The 18,538-nt window shown below is 51.6% G+C and overlaps 5 protein-coding genes across 5 annotated transcripts; all 5 read left to right on the top strand.

Moving 5' to 3' along the window:
- Positions 1–359: 359 nt before the first annotated feature.
- Positions 360–6,639, top strand: K460DRAFT_194232 (uncharacterized protein). Its single transcript, XM_040927144.1, has 3 exons — positions 360–2,516; positions 2,578–4,882; positions 4,929–6,639. Exons 1-3 carry the CDS (start codon positions 439–441, stop codon positions 6,402–6,404), a joined length of 5,859 nt encoding a protein of 1,952 aa, XP_040783461.1. The 5' UTR covers positions 360–438; the 3' UTR covers positions 6,405–6,639.
- Positions 6,640–6,981: 342 nt separating this feature from the next.
- K460DRAFT_370880 (uncharacterized protein) lies at positions 6,982–9,403 on the top strand. The gene is made up of 2 exons (XM_040934238.1): positions 6,982–8,072; positions 8,185–9,403. The coding sequence occupies exons 1-2, from the start codon at positions 7,129–7,131 to the stop codon at positions 9,116–9,118; spliced, it is 1,878 nt and encodes a 625-aa protein (XP_040783462.1). The 5' UTR covers positions 6,982–7,128; the 3' UTR covers positions 9,119–9,403.
- Positions 9,404–11,791: 2,388 nt separating this feature from the next.
- K460DRAFT_370884 (uncharacterized protein) lies at positions 11,792–13,475 on the top strand. The gene is made up of 4 exons (XM_040934239.1): positions 11,792–12,173; positions 12,225–12,332; positions 12,439–12,620; positions 12,669–13,475. Exons 1-4 carry the CDS (start codon positions 11,973–11,975, stop codon positions 13,279–13,281), a joined length of 1,104 nt encoding a protein of 367 aa, XP_040783463.1. The 5' UTR covers positions 11,792–11,972; the 3' UTR covers positions 13,282–13,475.
- A 10-nt stretch (positions 13,476–13,485) lies between these two features.
- K460DRAFT_194239 (uncharacterized protein) lies at positions 13,486–14,423 on the top strand. The gene has a single exon (XM_040927145.1). It carries the CDS (start codon positions 13,690–13,692, stop codon positions 14,278–14,280), a length of 591 nt encoding a protein of 196 aa, XP_040783464.1. The 5' UTR covers positions 13,486–13,689; the 3' UTR covers positions 14,281–14,423.
- Positions 14,424–14,608: 185 nt separating this feature from the next.
- On the top strand, positions 14,609–17,120 carry K460DRAFT_321513 (FAD/NAD(P)-binding domain-containing protein). Its single transcript, XM_040930483.1, has 4 exons — positions 14,609–15,301; positions 15,364–15,631; positions 15,686–15,817; positions 15,885–17,120. Exons 1-4 carry the CDS (start codon positions 15,057–15,059, stop codon positions 16,686–16,688), a joined length of 1,449 nt encoding a protein of 482 aa, XP_040783465.1. The 5' UTR covers positions 14,609–15,056; the 3' UTR covers positions 16,689–17,120.
- The last annotated feature ends 1,418 nt before the right edge of the window (positions 17,121–18,538 follow it).

Consider the following 18,538-nt stretch of genomic DNA (forward strand, 5'->3'; position numbering starts at 1 on the left):
TGATCAAGCTAATTTACCTAGGAAAAGCCACTTTCGACATCTCGTTTTCCTTCTATTCATAGTAAATGCTTCCTAGTTTCTCTTCATTTACAGCTGATACTGATGGCTTCGCTGCCGTCGATATGGCTGATGTCTTTCTCTAGCGTATGTGTTTACTTTCGTTGTGTGCAGTGCATTGATTGCTACCACAAGCAAACATTTTCCATGAGCTCCTCATTTGCACGATCTGCAGTCACCGTTGTTACAAATACCGTCCTCACCTTCACCTTCACCATTTGAGGCGGCCTGCGTCACCTGAGCTGGAAACCTCACACGCTCGCAACACCTGCTCCACACCCTCACACCAACATATCACCTACATCATCCCGAAGCTGGAAATTTACCATTTACACTGCAGACGATACGAACGCTTGATCAATATTGCTGCTATTGTCCAGCATGGTCGGGCGCAGTGGCGGAAGTGGACGCAGTCAGCGCGGTGATCATGGCCGTGGCGGCAGAGGCGAAGGCAACCAAAGCCAAAATAGAACAATCTGCTTCACATTTCGAGATACGGGAGAGTGTGATCGCGCCAACTGTCGTTTCTCACACAACCTTAGTTCCACTGCTGGCGCACAGCAAACAGGACGTCGTGCCGCAGCAACGATGAGGACACATGAGACTGAAGAGCAGAAACAAGCGAGGGCTAGCTACAACAACTGGAAGAAACTCATCGGTACAAATTACGCACCGGGCGATACCTACAACATGAAACGTCTATGGAAAGGCGCTGTAGCCATCCTACAAGAGGACGATCGCGATTGGAAGCAGCAATTGCCTAGAGATCTAGACGATAGCACCGCGACATGCAACGGTCGAGCTCATATCAAGGCAATACTCGATCAACGAACGACGGCTAGCGAGTCTGAGACCTTCGTCGAGATAGCGAAAGATTTTCTCAAGGTCATCACTCATCCGTCCCTTCTGGATTGTTTGGCAGTAGACACATACGTCGGAGGTGTCTACAACTTCATAAGCGGTGTGAATGGTGATAGGGCGATCTCATTCTTTCAGCATCTCTGCGAAACCCTAGTCACTGTCAAAACCGAGGATGCTTCGTCGGCCGAGCAGAAGACGCTAGAACAGACACTCATCGGACTGTCAACAGCACTCTACGAAGTCCTTAGGCGCGACCAACGAGCAAGACTCAACGAGCGACTCGAAGCCCTGATACAGTCGCTGAAAAGCGCGAGCGAAATTATCCCTAGCGCGCTGCCCTCTATCACCTCGACTATTGTGAACAAGGACTTGATAGTCATGCGAGCCATGATTGCACGAGCAAAAGGCTTGGTGGCTGAAGATAACCCACAGGACGATGCACCAACAACTACCCGCATAACCACCACTCTGTACCCTCGAGACTTGGTTATCCCACAAGGTCGGCAGGATAATGACAACGTTGACATTACCGAGATCGTCATCTTCCCAACACGAGAGGAGATCATGAGTGATGCAAAGGAGTGCCTGCCTTCAACGGATCCTGATCAGCCGCACTTTATTGCCAACCAAGTGGGGAGGCACATTGACACTAACTTTCGTCTCTTTCGTCATGACATCTTTGGCGACCTGAAGAAGGCTCTTGCGGGTTTGATGCACGCCGCTACGGAGGACCCAGACAGGCTCAGCAACCCGAGAATCAACCTTGGCGATGTGCGCGTCTACAACTACACCAATGCACGTGTTAGCTATATCGCTTTCGATCATCGCCGCGGACTGGAAGTACAGATATCCTTCCTTCAGCCACCGCAAGTCCGCGGAAGGTCAGCTGCCGAGAGGCGCGCATGGTGGGAAGACTCTAGGAGACTAGACCAGGGCTCTCTTCTCTCATTCATTTGGATACAAGACTCCATTGTTGAACACCTCTTTCTCACTGTGAGTAAAAGGAGTACCGGTGTCGACGAGGAATATGGCTTGACACAGCATGACACAATGGCAACGATCACTACCAAGCTCTCGACACAAAATTCCCAAACGATTCAGGCGTTGCTACAGTCAAGCTTTCAAAAGTCACAGGGTGTCCTTCTCGAGTTTCCCAGTGTCATCCCGGCAACATTCGTACCGATACTGGAGAGTCTGCAGAGCATGCAGCGATTGAGCCGACTGCCTTTCCACCAATGGATCCTCCCAGACCAGCACAATGGATCACCAGGGCTCAAGGTTTATCACGAAATACCAGCCCCCTTATATGCTCGACGACCTGGGTTCACCTTTCCTCTCAGAGCCATCATGAAGACGAAGTCTGATACTCTGGCCATCGAACATACATCTTCGTGTGATGACGCTGTCCTCATCGAAGAAATAATGGCCAAGACTGAGCTTGACCGGGGACAGTGCAGAGCGCTGATCGCTGCCTTGACTCGCGAGTTTGCCTTCATTCAAGGTCCACCTGGAACCGGGAAATCCTATCTTGGTTTACAGGTCATGAAGATTCTGTTGGACATTAGAGACAAAGCCAAATTGGGTCCCATCATCGTCGTGTAAGTTTAATGCGTCCCCTTGATCTTTTAGTCAACTTGTTTAATGCTGAATTGTGCATAGGTGCTATACCAACCACGCTTTAGACCAATTTTTAGAGCATCTACTCGAGGCTGGGGTCAGAAAGATTATAAGAGTCGGCGGGCAAAGCAAGTCTGAACTACTGCAAGGTTACAATCTTCGAGATGTCACCCGGACAGAAGTCAAAACAAAGTCGGAAGCATGGCAGTCTGCGATGGCCTACCAGACTCTCCAAGATCTTGCGCGGCAAGCTAGAGCGACACTTGGTCGTCTACATCACTCGAAGCAAGCAGAGTGGGAGCAGCTAGGCAATCATATCCAGGAGAAATACCCCCGCATCTACAAACAGTTTGAGAGGGAAGACGATGAGGGGTTCACTACGGTTGGTCGACATCCCTTTGATATCTGGATGCTGAGAAAAGGAGCGGACGGAAACCATGCTTCTATTGCCAGTCAAGATGTGGGTCGCCTCCTAAAGCAGGCGACTGGCAATGTGCATTCTCTCACTTACGTTGAGCGATGTGCGTTAGTCCGTCTTTGGGTTGACGAAGTGCGGTTCGAGGATGTCACACAGTTATCTACAACGGCCAGTGAGGCAGCCGACACCCAAGCGAAACTAAACAACATCCACGATGAAACGGATAGAAGAGTACTTGAAGGTGCAAAGGTCATCGGTGTTACGACCTCCGGTTTGGCTAAGAGGATATCAGTCCTTCAACACGTCAGGTGCAAAGTCATCATCTGTGAGGAAGCTGGAGAAGTCATGGAGCCCCATATGCTATCGGCTTTGCTCCCTACTGTTGAGCATTGCATTCAGATTGGCGATCACGAGCAACTGCGTCCTTCTGTCAATAATTTCAAAGAGCTCTCCCTCGAAAGCACGCAAGGAGCTCTGCATAAGCTTGACAGAAGTCAATTCGAACGTCTTTCGATTGGAGAGAGAGGGAGGCCGCTGATGCCTGTTGCGCAGCTAGAAGTTCAACGTCGCATGCGCCCGGACTTCTCAAGGCTGATACGTGAGACAATCTATCCACGGCTAATCGACCACCCATCCACCGCCAAGTTGCCAGACGTGGTTGGCATGCGCAAGAATTTATTTTGGCTGGACCATCGCAACCTTGAGGACGGCAAGGACAGCGACATCCATCACAGCAAGTCGAAATCCAACCCTTGGGAGGTGGACATTGTCCACGCATTGGTTCGTCACATTGTCCGTCAAGGTGTCTACAACAGCAAGGAAATCGCGGTCTTGACACCATATACAGGACAACTTCAGAAGATACGCACCGCCATGCGCAATGATTTTGAGATTGTGCTTAGCGAACGCGACCAAGATGCGCTCGAAAAGGATGGCTTCGGCGTTGCAGCCCCCTCATTCAAGATAGGAGAGCCAACAAAGCAGCAGCATAATCGGCGCAAACCATTAGAAAGAAAGGCGTTCAGTGACCTGCTCCGAGTCGCCACCGTCAACAACTTTCAGGGAGAAGAAGCTAAGATCATCATCGTCTCACTCGTTCGCAGCAACAACAAAGAGAAAGTCGGGTTTCTAAAAACGTCAAATCGTATTAATGTGTTACTCAGCCGCGCTCAACACAGCATGTATCTCATCAGAAACACCGAGACTTACGCGAGTGTCGCTATGTGGCAAAAAGTTATTGCCATGCTTCGGACCTCAGACTCCGTTAGGGAGACTCTCGGGCTGTGCTGCCCAAAACACCCCAAAAAAATCATCCAAGTCCAAGAGCCTGATGACTTTTATCAACTTAGTCCTAAAGGTGGCTGCCAGGAAGCTTGTACCGAACGACTTACGGATTGTAGTCATCAATGTCAGGCTAAGTGTCATTCATCGGCCATGCACGACGTGTTCAAATGCAAAAAGCCATGTCAACGCCGACATCAGCCTTGCGATCATCCGTGTCAGAAGCCGACGTGTGGTGAGGACTGCGACGTGTGCATGGTCAATATCAGTACTGTACAACTCCCCTGTGGCCACAACAAGAACAACGTCTCGTGCTACAAGACGCTGGATCTTGAGAGTATTGTGTGCGTCATCAACGTTTCGAAGCGAGTACCTGGTTGTCAGCACAATGTGGAGGTCATGTGCTCAAGTGACGTGACTAAGGCAGGCTTCAAATGTCCTTCGCCTTGCCCGGCCATCCTACCTTGTGGTCATCCTTGCCCCGGAACTTGCGGTCAGTGCAACAAGAAGATCAGAGACGGTCAGCCCATACTGAAGCACCTCTCATGCACGGTAGTGTGTGGCAGAAAGTTTGGCACTTGCAACCACACCTGTCGCCGCGAATGCCATGACGGAACGGACTGTGGCCTTTGTCAGAGTTTTTGCGAGGTATTCACCCTTTCCATTAATGTAGTCAACTCACTAACAGATATAGGTACGCTGCAAGCACTCTCAATGCATGCAGAGATGCCATGAGCCCTGTACACCCTGTGTGGAAAAGTGTACTTGGTCCTGCGAGCATCATGGCGACTGCACCATGCCCTGCTCAGCTCCATGCAACAGGTTGCCATGCGACGAGCGGTGTACTAAGCTCCTGCCATGTGGCGATCAATGCCCCAGCATCTGTGGCGAAGATTGCCCCGTCGACTATTGCCAGGAGTGTGACATGAAGCTAGACGAAGTACCGGATTTGATCCTAGAGACACGCTACAGTGACATCAACCTCGATGAGTCGCCCATAGTTGTCCTTGGATGCCGTCACTTCTTCACCGTCGAAACACTAGATGGCATGATTGGCTTGAAGGAAGTCTATGACATTGACACAAAGACCGGTCTATTCGCTGCCTTGAAAGAAAATGCTCAATTAGCTGCAGCAGTTCCTAAATGTCCAACATGCCGCTGCCCCATTCAGCAATTTGTTACACAACGCTATAACAGGCTCATCAACCGAGCCGTCATTGACGAGATGTCGAAGCGCTTCATCGTCAGCGGACAGCAGGAGTTACAAGAGCTAGAAAACAAGCTCAAAACTCTTGAATCCGGTCTCGAGAAGTCACGCAAGTCCCTTGTGCCATCGACGGTCGGCGAGTCGAAAGTAGAAGCGCGCTCTGGGAAGAATATCAACGGGAAGATCAGCAGTCGCTACGGAGAAGCAATCTTCCTGACAAATGCGCTCAAGAACTTCCAGCGCAGGATGAATATTCAGCACCAGCCCGCACATAAACTTCACCAAGCAACTGTGCATGTCATCACTCGAAACCATTCGCTCGATGCGGCACTCGCAGCACTCAACCTCGAATCTTCTGCGACATCTGCAAATCGCGGCCATGGCCAGCGCATTACCTTCGGTAGCTATCTGCTTGAGATCAAAACCCGATGTCTGGTTCTGGAAGACAAGTTTGAGATTTCTCGTGCCGCCCAATCCAAGGCGCCCAACAACGCCATTACGCTTAGCTTCCCGGGCGGCCCACTTATCAAGCAAGCTGAGGACTTTCTGCCTGAGTGCATAAAGCTGATCGATGGTTGCAATGATAACAACTTCCCCAAAATTGCTGTTGAAGCAACGCTGTACTATGCTCGCATCGCTGGGCTCTGCACTTCTTTGAGTGTTGAAGATCGCGACAAAGGAGGAAATCATCGCGAAGCAGCCCACGTACTCCTAGAAAAGGCAGCAAAGCTTTGCGAGCAGCCTTTCCAGGGTGCAGATGTACTGGAAAAGGCTGTCGAACAAGCTGCTCGGCTGCTAGGTAAGGAGTGGTACGAGAAAGTGTCGGACGAGGAGATCAAAGCCATCAAGAAAGCTATGGTGAGCGGGTCACGAGGTATCGCTACACACTCGGGGCATTGGTACAACTGTGTCAATGGACATCCGGTAAGGTTCCCACTCATAGCAGTTATTTTTCCCCGCTAACATTTACAGTTCGCCGTTGGGGAGTGTGGCATGCCTATGGAACTTGCCCGTTGCCCAGAATGCGGTTCGCGCGTCGGTGGACAGCACCATGTGGCCGTCGATGGAGTGACGCGTGCATCGAACATGGAGTAATGCACCAATCACTGGTTCTCGGCGGTCGTTCTGACAAGGCCGTTGATGGATTTGGGGGCGATCTGCAGCTATTACGCTTACGAAACGCATAGTGCTGGAATGATACGAGAATGTGGTGCGACTCGCATAGTCTAAAGTACCTAGAGCCACTGCTTAGTATGTTTGGCTTCACCGGACTGCAATGAATCGCAATTCTCTTACTTCTGATTCCTCGTTGATACGCTTATTCCGCGCTTGTCGCTAAAACGGGGCGTAAGCTTATATACGTTAACAGGGGTGAGCTAAAACTGGGCTATAAGCGGAGATTCTGAACGCCACGCTTTCCTGCCTCGTCAGTTCCAATGTGTTGGCATGTATAGATTACTATTCCCGCGGGGGTTAGGCAGCGAGGCACACATATGCAGAGCGCGCAGAAGGAACGTTCCTTCCTCTTTACCTTCGCATGTACCAAGCATAGCTCCTGACTCGCTCCTACCTCCTAATTGACACTTCTAACTTCTATGCAGCTCCAACATTCTTCACTCGGCTCGCTTCTTCTTGCAAAAGCAGGCTCCATATCTCCAAAACACCAAGGTTCTCACACTTGAAAACCATGGCAAACACCACAATCGAAACCGACTTCCTAATCGTCGGTGCCGGCCCCGCAGGAGCATCGCTCGCCTGCTTCCTCGCCCGATACAACTTGAACGGAATACTCATATCGTCTGCGTCTGGGACAGCCTTTACTCCCCGCGCGCATTTGACAAACAGCGCCGCGCTGGAATGTCTTCGCGACCTGGATCCCTCCATGTACGATGAGTGTCTCCGGCTCGGCAACGTAGGCAGCTCCATGGCACATTATCGGTGGTGCGAGTCCATGGTTGGGGAAGAATATGCGCGGAACCTCGCGTGGGGCAATGGGCGAAAGACGGACTATGACGCAGTGAGTCCGTGCGTGTATATGGATTTGCCGCAGAGCTTGTTGGAGCCGGTGTTGCTCAAGCATGCGACAGGGAATGGCTGGGTGGTGAGGTTTAGCACGACTTTGACGACGTTTACAGAGCAGCCTGTTGAGGACGAGGGAGTCAATGGGACTGCGAAGAAGATAGTGGCTACTGTCGAGGACCAAGTCACTGGCCTTTCTTACGATATACGCACGCGGTACCTCTTCGGCGCAGATGGTGGCCGCAGCACTGTGGCTAAACAGCTCGAGTTGCCATTCACCTCGATTCCAGGCGGCGGCTTCGCATACAACGTCTTCCTTCGCGCTGATCTTACAGACCTGATGCAGCACTGCCAAGGCAACTTGCACATCTGCCTAGGCCTCGACAAGGACACTCCCTTTATAAGTGTAGCGAGGATGGTCAAGCCGTGGACAGAGTGGATGTTTATATTCATGCCCAAGGGACCTGAAGTGCCGATCCCCAAGAGCCATGAAGAGTGGGTCGAGATTGCACGTGACGTGATTGGCGACGCGAGCATCAACGTCAAGGTACTAGATGTCTCTGGTTGGGCAGTTAATGAGACGAGCGCGGATGTAATCTCCAAGGGGAATGTGTGAGTAGACTCCTCTCTTTTATTTCCTCCACGTTCGAGCGGACCAAGCCGGAATGGTTCCAATATTGGGTAGAGGAAGATGTAGAGACTGCAGACTGATCTTCATGGATAGGTTTTGCCTCGGCGACGCCATACACAGGCACCCCCCTACATTGGGTTTGGGTTCCAACACTTGCATACAGGACGCCTTCAATCTTGCGTGGAAGATAGCTCTGGTGCATCAAGGCCGCGCAAGCGCCGCCCTGCTAGACACCTATAACACTGAGCGCCAGCCTGTGGCAGCGCACCTCGTCACAGAGTCAAACAACATCTTGCGCTTGGACATGGGTCTCTTTGCAGCCCTGGGCATGCATCCGTACGGAACGAATGAAGAAGACCGCGTAAAGGCAAAGCAGATCATGGCCTCCAGCACCAAAGAAGGTCGTGAGAAGCGGGAGGCACTGAGCAAGGCTTTGAAGAGCTTGCACCGTGAACATCATGCCCTGGGCACCGCCTATGGGCAATTGTACAAGTCCCCAGCCGTGGCCAGCGACGATGAAATTGCACCTTTCCAACCAGGGCCGCGCGAAGCTCAGAACCCGTTCGAGTACTACGACCCATGTACGTACCCTGGCCGCCGCCTCCCACACGTCCTACTCGGGCCTGGGTCCCGTTTCCCCGGCCCACAGACGTCGACGCTGGACATTGCTGGCAAAGGACAATTCACGCTGTTTACCGGCATTGGGGGCGAGAAGTGGAAGGATGCTGCTTCGGCCGTGCAGAGCAAACTTGGCGTGAGGGTCAAAGTAGTGAGTATCGGCATTGGACTGGAGTGGGCTGACATCTATCGTGACTGGGAGGAGAAGCGAGGTGTCGAGGAAGATGGCTGTGTGCTTGTGCGGCCGGATTACTTTGTTGCGTGGAGGGCACAGGAGAGTGGAGATGAGGTTGGTCGGTTGGTCAAGGTGATGGGCAGCTTTCTGGGGCGCGCTGAGTCCAAGTCGGCGACGTCGAACGGAGCAGAGAATTGGACCCTAGTCGTGAACTCGGCCAATGGCGCGGAGTAGTAGACACTGCTGATGCGGAGAAGCTGGGGTGGAGAGCTTAGCACATGGGGGCGGCTTGGATGAAGTGGTATATGCGTCAAAAGATGTGACAATGAGATCTGCATAACTTCGACATTGTTGTCTTTCGTAGGGACTACACAACTTCCCTGTGTTGTACTGAGACCTAGCAGTCCACTGTTGAGTGAAGGAGCAGCCAGGACTGTGGCTATGACACCATGTTACTAGTAGGCCGTGGTCATCCTATGTGGGCATGTCGACGGTAGTACTTGATGGAGGTAATCAGATCAGATGGTAGTGCATTAAGTTGCACAATCGTGAACGGCAAGCTTTGGTCTCTGTGTCATCTGGCAGCCTGCTTCCCTTCTGACTCAATTGCAGCGATAAGCACGCCACACACCCATCTTCATCGCTGCAATCTACTTATTTGAGCTTTGCATAGGGGTGGTATGATCCACGCAATGGACCGAAGAGATCTACACCAGTCTCGAACCTAGGCTAGATGCAGTGCTCGACCCAGCAGTCTTCAAGTGCCGGTTGAGGCCCGTGAGAACATGCTGACGCATGTGGCTTCGTATGAGACGGTGCCTCGAACTACCAGGGAGAAGCGAAAGTGTGATGTTGGGGAAGTTGGTCACATCATACTGTGTCCTCATTCGCCGGGACTAAAGAATGGCTGCGAACTTGTGGATAAGTAACGGTCGGATGCAAGTGCTGGCCTGATTACGTTTCCCGTCCAGTAGGTTACCTAGCTAGCATGTCGAGCCGATAGGCTGTGCCGTTCTATTAGGGAGGATTTGTTGGAGTTGGAGTTGGTGTTGGTCTGCGATGAGCTCATGTTCGAAATAGTGTGTAGAATGCTGAAGTTGTGCTTTCAGAGGTGGAACTAGAAGTCAGAGGAAGTCTTGGGTGTTGGTAACACACATTCTAAACGAGTAAAACCGCTGACGAATACAGCTTGCTTCATCTAGAGACATGACTTCAAACGGTGTGATGGCTCCAGCGCCGATCAACTGGAAGGTGACCCGTCGACCGTCGATCCAAAGACATGAAGCTTTACGTGGCCGTCTCAACAACTCCCGGCACGCTTCAGTCGGCTTCCACCTCCGAGGGCTTGATCGTTTTGGTTGAGGTCGAAAACGTAAGGATCGCTTTTTTAGGAGGGTAGGGTACGTCCAATGAGATGGTGTAAGCAGAGACTGCACGGCAAGGAGAGTTTCTGTCACCTTGCCGCTGGGATTAGTGGGCCGGATCCGCCAGAGCATACCCCACTCGTCTGGATCCACGCCGCAGTGATGGTCGATAAGAGAAGACCCCTTGTGGAAGATTCGATTCGTCATTCGGTAGCACAGTGTTGTGGAAGACCTGAAGGAGCGAACCAGTTCCCAACAAGCGACTTCGGCACCCGTTTCTGCGAACGTGTCGCGTGCATATCGTGTAACCCTATGCAGGCCGTTGGAAGACGAGAAATTCTCCGACGAGATGGAGCATTACAGTGCAACCGTACGTGCAGTCCCAAGGAGCTGGGGGAAGTTGCGTAGGCGAGCTAACCTCAAGAAGCAAGGGTGTGACAGGTTGACGAGATTTGGACCACCTCTTATTATTAGTCCATGACTTCAGTCGAGTTATTATTCCCTCTTTCTAGCTGACACAGAGCGCGTGGCGTAATTAGGAAGACGGCCGATGCAATTCATAGGCTTGCTACGGGGACATAACGGGTCATGTCGAGCTAGGTCGTCGCGTGTGCAGCATTCAGGCACAAACAGTGGTACCTGAATTTCAGCCGTATTTGGGTTGTGTTCGCTTATTGTGTCCTGTTAGACACAGCATGCTGACGACAGAATGGTGGGAAGCCGACCGAAGACGGGACGTGATTACGGATGAAGCGACGTCGAGGACGAATAGGTGGGTGGAGGAGGACTGGCAGCGGGGACTGGCGAAAGGCGCCTCTCTCCATATCCCGCTTCCGCACCGCGCCACTGGAATTGGCCGAGTATCACATTGTAGAGGGATACTGCAAGGTTATTCGATGCCGGTTGGAGGATGCTAGCCATCTGGGGTGAGGCATTGGTTAGGACTCCCCGAGGCGCTTCGCCACATCAGGCAAACACTGGAAAAATTTGTACTCGCGGGGCCCTGTACAGCCACGCGATGATCGCGTTGCGCTGAGAATTGGTACCGCTTTGTCGATTGAACAGCGTAGGTAATTTGGGTTACGCCTTCGCGTTATCCCAAATATATCGGCTCATTTTCGAAGGGTCCAAATCACGTTGAGCTCGGAAGCGTCTAGACGCAGCGACCCGCCGTGCTACTTGGCCACCCTAGCATCCCGTATGCGATTCGTCCATACATCACCATTGAGCTTTGCTAGTCTATCCAACCGGAGCCCCCAGCAACAGGCTGCCTGTCCCTAGGCTCTCAGTGGACCCACCGAAACCCGCATAGTACAGGTCAGGGGAATATGTGTACTGGCAAGTCACGGCGCAAGGTGGCTGACGGCGAGAGTGGATATACCTAGACCCCTGTAGAGCAGAGTCCAGTACGCGCGACGGAGCGCTCCATGGATACTATGCGACTGCGCCAGTCGTGTCTCGAAGACGGGCTTTCAGCGCACTCGCGTACAAAGCCGCTCAGCAATGGCGAATCCAGGTGGAGTCGGGCCCTTGTACACGGCGCAGCTGGATACGGGGAGAGTACAAGTGCTTGACCCCGATCAACGGATATATCTGTCTCGCCAGTCCCGTGCTTTGAGGAGTAGTGATGCTCCTCCTCACTCACTCGCATTCAGGATTCGATTAACTACTCCTACTGTATCTCGAATCCATCCATCCATCCAATCACCCACCAGTCACCCACCATGAGGTCAGCACCGCCAGAGGTTGTCAAGAACTGGCCAAAACCGAACCATGTCAACCCAGTCACCCGGGGGCCCGCGCTCATGATCGTTGAGCTAACTCTACTACCACTGGCCATCATTGTCGTTGTCCTGAGGATGTGGATACGAACTAGGTGGCTTCACAAGAGCGGAATAGACGACTACCTCATGTGTGCTGCCATGGTGAGTACTGCCTGTTTTCGAAATCGACAATGGCGATGCTAACCAACTCAGATCTTCTCCATTGGCACTACAATTCTGGTCATAATGGCCGCAGAACTGTACGGATGGGACAAGCACGTCTATGACTTGACCGTCGCTCAGCTCCAGAACGGCAGAAAGGTAAGATCTCCCCTGATTGCGTATTACTCACTCCAGAACCACAAGTTCCCTCTGTGCAACCTAGTACAACGCGTGTAACCCCGGGCTGCGACTAACCGTCTTCCAGGCTTCCATGGCTGGTCAGACACTCTTTGTCCTTGCGTCAAGCACCGTGAAAATGTCGATTCTCGCGTCGTATTTTCGCATTGCACCAGAGAAGTCGCTCTTCCGGAAGCTCGTCTGGGCAACCTTTGCTCTCGTGGTTGCTGCGTTCGTTGTCTTCTTGGTCGCACTGTGGGTGCAATGCATGTTTGTACACCCTTTGTGGATTTGTTCTTCAGGTGCTGACATCGGTAGCCCCATTTCCAGTTATTGGAAGCTGAAGTCCGACCACCGTGACTGCATCCCGGAAGGCCCGCCGCTGGTAGTACAAAGCACCCTCAACGTGGTGACGGACTTTATGATCTACGCTTTGCCCATCCCTACGCTCTTCTCGCTTCGGCTTCCGTGGAGCCAACGGATCGGTCTCGTTGTCCTTTTCTCGGTTGGTGGTGTCATTGTTGTCGCTAGCAGCTTTCGGGCATACTGGATCCACTATACACTCTTCAAGACGTACGATGCGACGTGGGAAGGCTACCAGATCTGGGTCTGGACTGCCGTCGAAACAAACGTTGGAGTGATCTGTGGCTGCATCCCAGCTCTCAAGCCATTGCTCTTCCCATCACGAGCAAGACACCAAGGCTCAAAGTACGCCAACGGCTCGCAGAATAGCAGAAGGAAAGAGAAGATTACGCCGGTGGTTGAGCAGGTCGAGATGGACACGCGCAAGCTGACGGATAACGATGAGTCGCGTCCAGGGACATCAGCTCCTGTGCATCAGCGATCTGCGTCGCAACGACCGATGAGCGGAGACACGGAGAAGAGTCGGTTCGACATGGATATAGAGCAGCAAAAAGCTTACATGTACTGATGATTTTCCAGTACTGCTCACCTTTCTTCTTCTATTAATATGCGCATACGTTCAGCGTGCATTGTGCTGCGTTCAAGCGCCTTGTAGCTAGTAGATTCTTTCGGGTCACTTCTACTCCACACGTCGATTCGTTTCATTCGTTTCGTCTCGTCTCGTCTCGTCTCGTCTCTTTTTCTATTGCCAATACTCTGGGTATACCACCGGTGGGCGCATCTCTCTGGTTTAGCGACTTCGTCTTGTTTTTCGGCGGCTAAATGAGCCTCAATATGCGAAATCTCCTCTCTCAAGGGTCAGCAGAGGGTTCAAGCACGGTAGCTGGTAATACCATCTCGTCGACTCACTTGGTCGTGTCCTTGGTGTATTCGCTTTCTGCCTGCCTCAGGTTGATGTTGAGTTGACGCGCGAAGCATGGCGGGCGCTAGGTTGGGTCGCAACTTCCTCTCTACAGGATCTGCGACACGCCTGCGACTTCCCCCAGCGGCAAATGGGAAGGCGCGCTCGAGCAACGCATCTCGAGGCATAATCGACTCCATGTCACCTACAGCGCCTTGTCCTCTCGACGATAGTGACCATGAGATAGCGGGCATTGATATCGACCCTGATGTCATCTCAAGTCGTATCGCCCCGTGCTGCCGCGTACTCGAAGGAAGATCGCTGGGAGGGTCGGATAGCATGGGTAGCCGTGCCTCGAGCATGGTGCAACAGCTGTCTTTTCATTTCTTTTACCGTGGCCCTTTGTTTCCCAATGTTCTATTCGCGTCCGGTCTGTGCTCTATACATGATGTCACTCGACCCATCTCATTCACCTCCAGTCAGTCAGGCAAGACGGTCCTTCTGTGGTCGCATGTCCGGTCGTTGCAAGGCTGGCAGAGGTCATGGCCACCTCGGCGACATGGTGAGTTGTCAGGGCTCGCTGGATGGCCAGCGCAGCGATATCTCCAGCTCAGCATGACGCGCACGCCGTGGTGTTCGGATGTTAGGCGCAGGTCTGGACGGTAGGGTCGAGCAGGGAGCGCGTCATGCTAGAGACGGCCCTGGTGTTTGCAAACCAGTAGCCAGTTGGGCATACGAAGCGTTTGAAGAGTGAAGAGTCAGGAACCAACCCGACGCCGTGGGCGGCTGAAGCTCAAACGTGGCGTAGAGAGGCTTCTTAGGGCTGAGAAAGTCAGGCCTCGGCACCAAAATGTCCGGCGTATGCGCGCTCCACTGCATATGCACACTTGCTGCACCATGACATCTGCAGACAGCTTGTTCACCGCCGACTTTATCGATAACCCGTACATCATCACCACTTATACTTCCCTTGCGTACGCAATTGCGGGGTGAGCCGGAAGCAAGCACACCAGCAAGTCGTGCAAACGCTGTAACCATAGATAGTCCCCAGCCAGCGGTTACCTGGGCTACCAATAATGTCCAGGGGCATTTTTGGGAAAATTAAATCCAGCGCCTCCCCAGCCAGATGGCCCTCGAAAACGTCACTGTCGAAGCACAAACCCTCGACGCACGACCGCGCCTCGCCCCAGTTTTCCGCTTCAGTCTTCATGCCGGCCTCTCCTCGCTAGATTGAGGCTGCAAACCGCGAGTTGGCGTTGAGGCGGCAACACATCCCGGTGCAAGCCTTGCTATTTCTCGAATCGCTGCCAACGCACCGTGCAGCCCGAGGCCTACACCTACACTTACCAACAGAGAGCTGGCTAGGGAACATGGCGCGCTATTATTATTATAAGCTGCAGGTACTCCGTCGCTTTCGTCCTGCTCCCAATTGATCCACAAACATGATGATGTGCCCAACAATGTGGTCGTTTGTGCTGCCGTTACTTGCCCTATTCTTACTCTCTGCATCAGTATCAGCGCTACCTCACCCCCGCCATGAACACCAGAAGCCGCCCGTCTGCATTATAGGTGCAGGCCCCGCCGGCTTGTCAGCAGCAGGCAGACTCGAGGCCAAAGGCACAAAGGCCGTCATCTTCGATAAACAAAAAGAGGTTGGCGGCAAATGCCAGGCCTGGTATGATGACCAGTATGTGTTCCACAACAGCATTCATCGCAAGCGCATTAGACGCGGTCTGACCACCCATTCAGAGGCGTCTTCCACCCGCTTGGCGCAGCCTTCTTCTCCAACGCAACCTATCCCGAGACCATCAAGATTCTCAACCAGACCAATGTCTCCATCCAACCCTTCGCCCTCGCCGGCGCACGCGACATGTTTCGCTACAACTACACGTCCGGCATCATCGAAGAGAACCCTGCCTTGGCACCTCAATTCCTCGCCAGGGTGTCGGCTGAGATCCCGCGATATATTGCCCTGTGGAATCAACGCTTTAGGCCTATCAGTGTCACAAACTACAAGGTACGCCTGCTGGGCAATGTCGCACAGAAAAACGGCCCGCTAATGCAGGAACAGCTAGGAGTACCAGACGAGTTCACAGTGTCAGGCGCAGAGTGGTTCCGACAAAACAATTTCACAGCTCTTCCGATTCTTCTAGTGAACCCAGTCGCACTCTACGGATATGGAGACATTAACATTGTCCCAGCGGTACGTCACCACCCTTCTCCACATGGCCTTGCAGGGATCGTGCATGCAGCTACTAACACGTGACTAGTTGTACATCCTGCAGTACTTCACCCCAGATATTCTAACCGCTTTTGTCGGACTGCATGGAGTCTACTACATGGACTTCCACAAGATGTTTGTCGAGTATACCAAGAATCAACTGTGCAAAACACCAATCCATACCTCTTCCGAGGTGCGCTGCGTCGATCGATCGGGAGATAACCCAGTAGTTACATACACCGAACCAAAGGGGAAATACGTTAAATGGAAGAAGCAGGAATGCTCATCCGTCATCTTCGCGTTCCCGCCGAATCTCGAGAACCTAGAACGAGTAGGCTTGGACATGACGGAGCTCGAGTACAACACCTTTCACAACGTGACGACGCACCAGTACTACTCTTCCGCTGTCGAGTTTGCGCTCCCCTTTGGCGTGTCCTACATCGCCAACACCACGTCGCCCATGGTTCCGCCACCAAATGACGGTGAACCTGTTGCAGTGCTGCGCCTCACCGAGAACTCGAATGTCTCTGTCGCGTGGTCATGGGGCCCCTACGAGTTCCAGACGGAGGAAGCGGCACGAAAACTGCTTGTCAAGAGCATGTCCGCAATTAACAAGGACCCACGAAACGCCACCGCGCCGCCTCAGCCATTCTGCGATGCCGACGTCAAGGCCTTTAAGAAGTGGGACTACTTCCCGCACTTCGAGAGCGATGCGCTCCGCGAAGGTGCGTATGAGAAGCTCACTCGCCTCCAGGGCCGGAAGAAGACATACTGGGCCAGCGGGCTCAGCGGCATGGAGATTGTCGAATGGGCCGTCCGAGGCGGCCACGATGTAATCGACTCGTATTTTTAACGTACACCCAAGAGTACAACTACACGACTAGACGAAGAGGAGGATTAGATCGATCAGTTGTAAAAGAGGAAGAAGAAGAAGGGGGAACCAAAAATCTAGGAGGGACGCCTATTTGTTTTGCATTTACGACTTGCTTGACTTTTCATGTTGTTGTTTGGGAGGGGGCGGACCGATTTCGACTGCTATTTACGATACGACGACACGGCTGTGCTTATTTATTTAGAGATGATACCTAACCGCCCTTCGCTGAGCGTCATGATCACATTACGTCCATTTTTACGACTACGACTCGATTACGACTCTCGTCACACGGTCGATACACGGAGGACTTATACGATTATGACTTTTAATGGTAATATGCTTGTAGATTAGTTAGATGCATTGGTACGATAGAGTATATAGGAAAGCGATGTGAATATTGATATTATTGCTACGATAACATTCTGTCTTTGCGTGCTGTGTTGCTCGTACCTTTGCTTGAACTGCAAGACAGTAGAATTCAACAACTTGGGCGAATACAGACTTTGTCCGTGCTATCTGCCATCTTTACGTGCACCTGGCTTGAGTCCCCGAGGCAGATTTGAGAGATTGAAACGTGATGGTACGATGTTAGACGAGATGATTGGGAAGATTGTAGGATTGAAGGAAATAAACGCTAAACGCCTAGCCTGTACTGGACTTCGGTCTTCTAGAGATGGCTTGGTGGTAGTGTACATACTGTCTATATGATATGAGCTATTATTTAGAAATGCGCGTGCTTCAAATTTCATGTTCTCCACGGCTATGTTTTACATTAGGCTCTTCAATATTCTCAAACCGTTAAAGATGCTTTTCTTCACCTTTGGCATTGGGTGTGGGCGTCTAGTCTAGAGGTCCATATGCGCGCCTACTAGGCCAGTATACACCACTCGTTACTGAAGTTCAGCTCGAAATTCGTCTTAATATGACGACATGCCAATATGAGCCACGCTTAACTACTAGGAACACCAAGTGGGCGGGCACATCTTAGAGTACATTTCGCGTAGAGATTGAGCACGCGGACGTGCGCGATTCGAGTAGCGGAAAATGAGCAGAAGATATGTGGTAGAGCTAGCATCTGGGCAACCAGCAACAGCCGGATGACCGACGACTAAATTGCGATGTGCAAACTCACTTGTCAGTGACAGCCACTGTTGGCATCCATGTACGGCATTGACATGACGAAACTGTAGCAAGCATACCGCGAAACACCGCCAGGCTCACTGCATACATCAGTCATGGAGTTCATTCTGCAGATGGATAGGAGCGCAACACCACCACACCCTCATGCGACGAGGCTGCAAGTCATGCATCTCTCCCGTCTGCCGCTGCTGCTGCCCTGGAGACGGAACCACCATCAGGGGCGAGCGCAATGCAGGGCGATGCTTAAAAAGTGGAAATGAGACGTGAACTAGCGCTCCAGGACCCAGCCCTGATTGGCCTGCTAATCAAGCCGCTCCACGCTCGAGGGAAATGAGACTTGGGCCGGAGCACCCTAGACCGCAGAAACGAGGCTTCACCAGGGTAGGGCTAATTTACTAAATAGTTCTTACTTAGTAATTACTATTTAGTAATTACTAAATACTAAAATTAGTAAATTACTAATTAGTAATTACTAAAAAAAAATAGTAATTACTATTTAGTAATTACTAAATAGTAACAATTAGTAATTACTAGTTACTAAATAGTAATTTAAATAAAATAAAAAAATTACTAATTTATTTATATATATTTATATATATTATATACTAAAAAAATATAAAATATATAAATATATATATAAATAGCCCTAAAATAAATTAAATAACTAGAAAAAAAGTAACTTTTTTTTA

Source organism: Cucurbitaria berberidis (assembly GCF_010015615.1).
Source record: "Cucurbitaria berberidis CBS 394.84 unplaced genomic scaffold K460scaffold_6, whole genome shotgun sequence".
NCBI classification, from domain to species: Eukaryota; Fungi; Ascomycota; class Dothideomycetes; order Pleosporales; family Cucurbitariaceae; genus Cucurbitaria; species Cucurbitaria berberidis.

What these genes read in the sequence shown, in the direction of transcription:
- K460DRAFT_194232 (XM_040927144.1), top strand. Translation starts at nt 439, where the DNA reads ATGGTCGGGCGCAGTGGCGGAAGTGGACGCAGTCAGCGCGGTGATCAT. An exon ending in TTGGGTCCCATCATCGTCGT is followed by an intron (nt 2,517 to 2,577) that starts GTAAGTTTAATG and finishes AATTGTGCATAG; the next exon opens with GTGCTATACCAACCACGCTT. An exon ending in TTTGTCAGAGTTTTTGCGAG is followed by an intron (nt 4,883 to 4,928) that starts GTATTCACCCTT and finishes TAACAGATATAG; the next exon opens with GTACGCTGCAAGCACTCTCA.
- K460DRAFT_370880 (XM_040934238.1), top strand. Translation starts at nt 7,129, where the DNA reads ATGGCAAACACCACAATCGAAACCGACTTCCTAATCGTCGGTGCCGGC. An exon ending in GTAATCTCCAAGGGGAATGT is followed by an intron (nt 8,073 to 8,184) that starts GTGAGTAGACTC and finishes CTTCATGGATAG; the next exon opens with GTTTTGCCTCGGCGACGCCA.
- K460DRAFT_370884 (XM_040934239.1), top strand. Translation starts at nt 11,973, where the DNA reads ATGAGGTCAGCACCGCCAGAGGTTGTCAAGAACTGGCCAAAACCGAAC. An exon ending in ACCTCATGTGTGCTGCCATG is followed by an intron (nt 12,174 to 12,224) that starts GTGAGTACTGCC and finishes TAACCAACTCAG; the next exon opens with ATCTTCTCCATTGGCACTAC. An exon ending in GCACTGTGGGTGCAATGCAT is followed by an intron (nt 12,621 to 12,668) that starts GTTTGTACACCC and finishes TGACATCGGTAG; the next exon opens with CCCCATTTCCAGTTATTGGA.
- K460DRAFT_194239 (XM_040927145.1), top strand. Translation starts at nt 13,690, where the DNA reads ATGGCGGGCGCTAGGTTGGGTCGCAACTTCCTCTCTACAGGATCTGCG.
- K460DRAFT_321513 (XM_040930483.1), top strand. Translation starts at nt 15,057, where the DNA reads ATGATGATGTGCCCAACAATGTGGTCGTTTGTGCTGCCGTTACTTGCC. An exon ending in TCAGTGTCACAAACTACAAG is followed by an intron (nt 15,632 to 15,685) that starts GTACGCCTGCTG and finishes ATGCAGGAACAG; the next exon opens with CTAGGAGTACCAGACGAGTT. An exon ending in ACATTAACATTGTCCCAGCG is followed by an intron (nt 15,818 to 15,884) that starts GTACGTCACCAC and finishes ACACGTGACTAG; the next exon opens with TTGTACATCCTGCAGTACTT.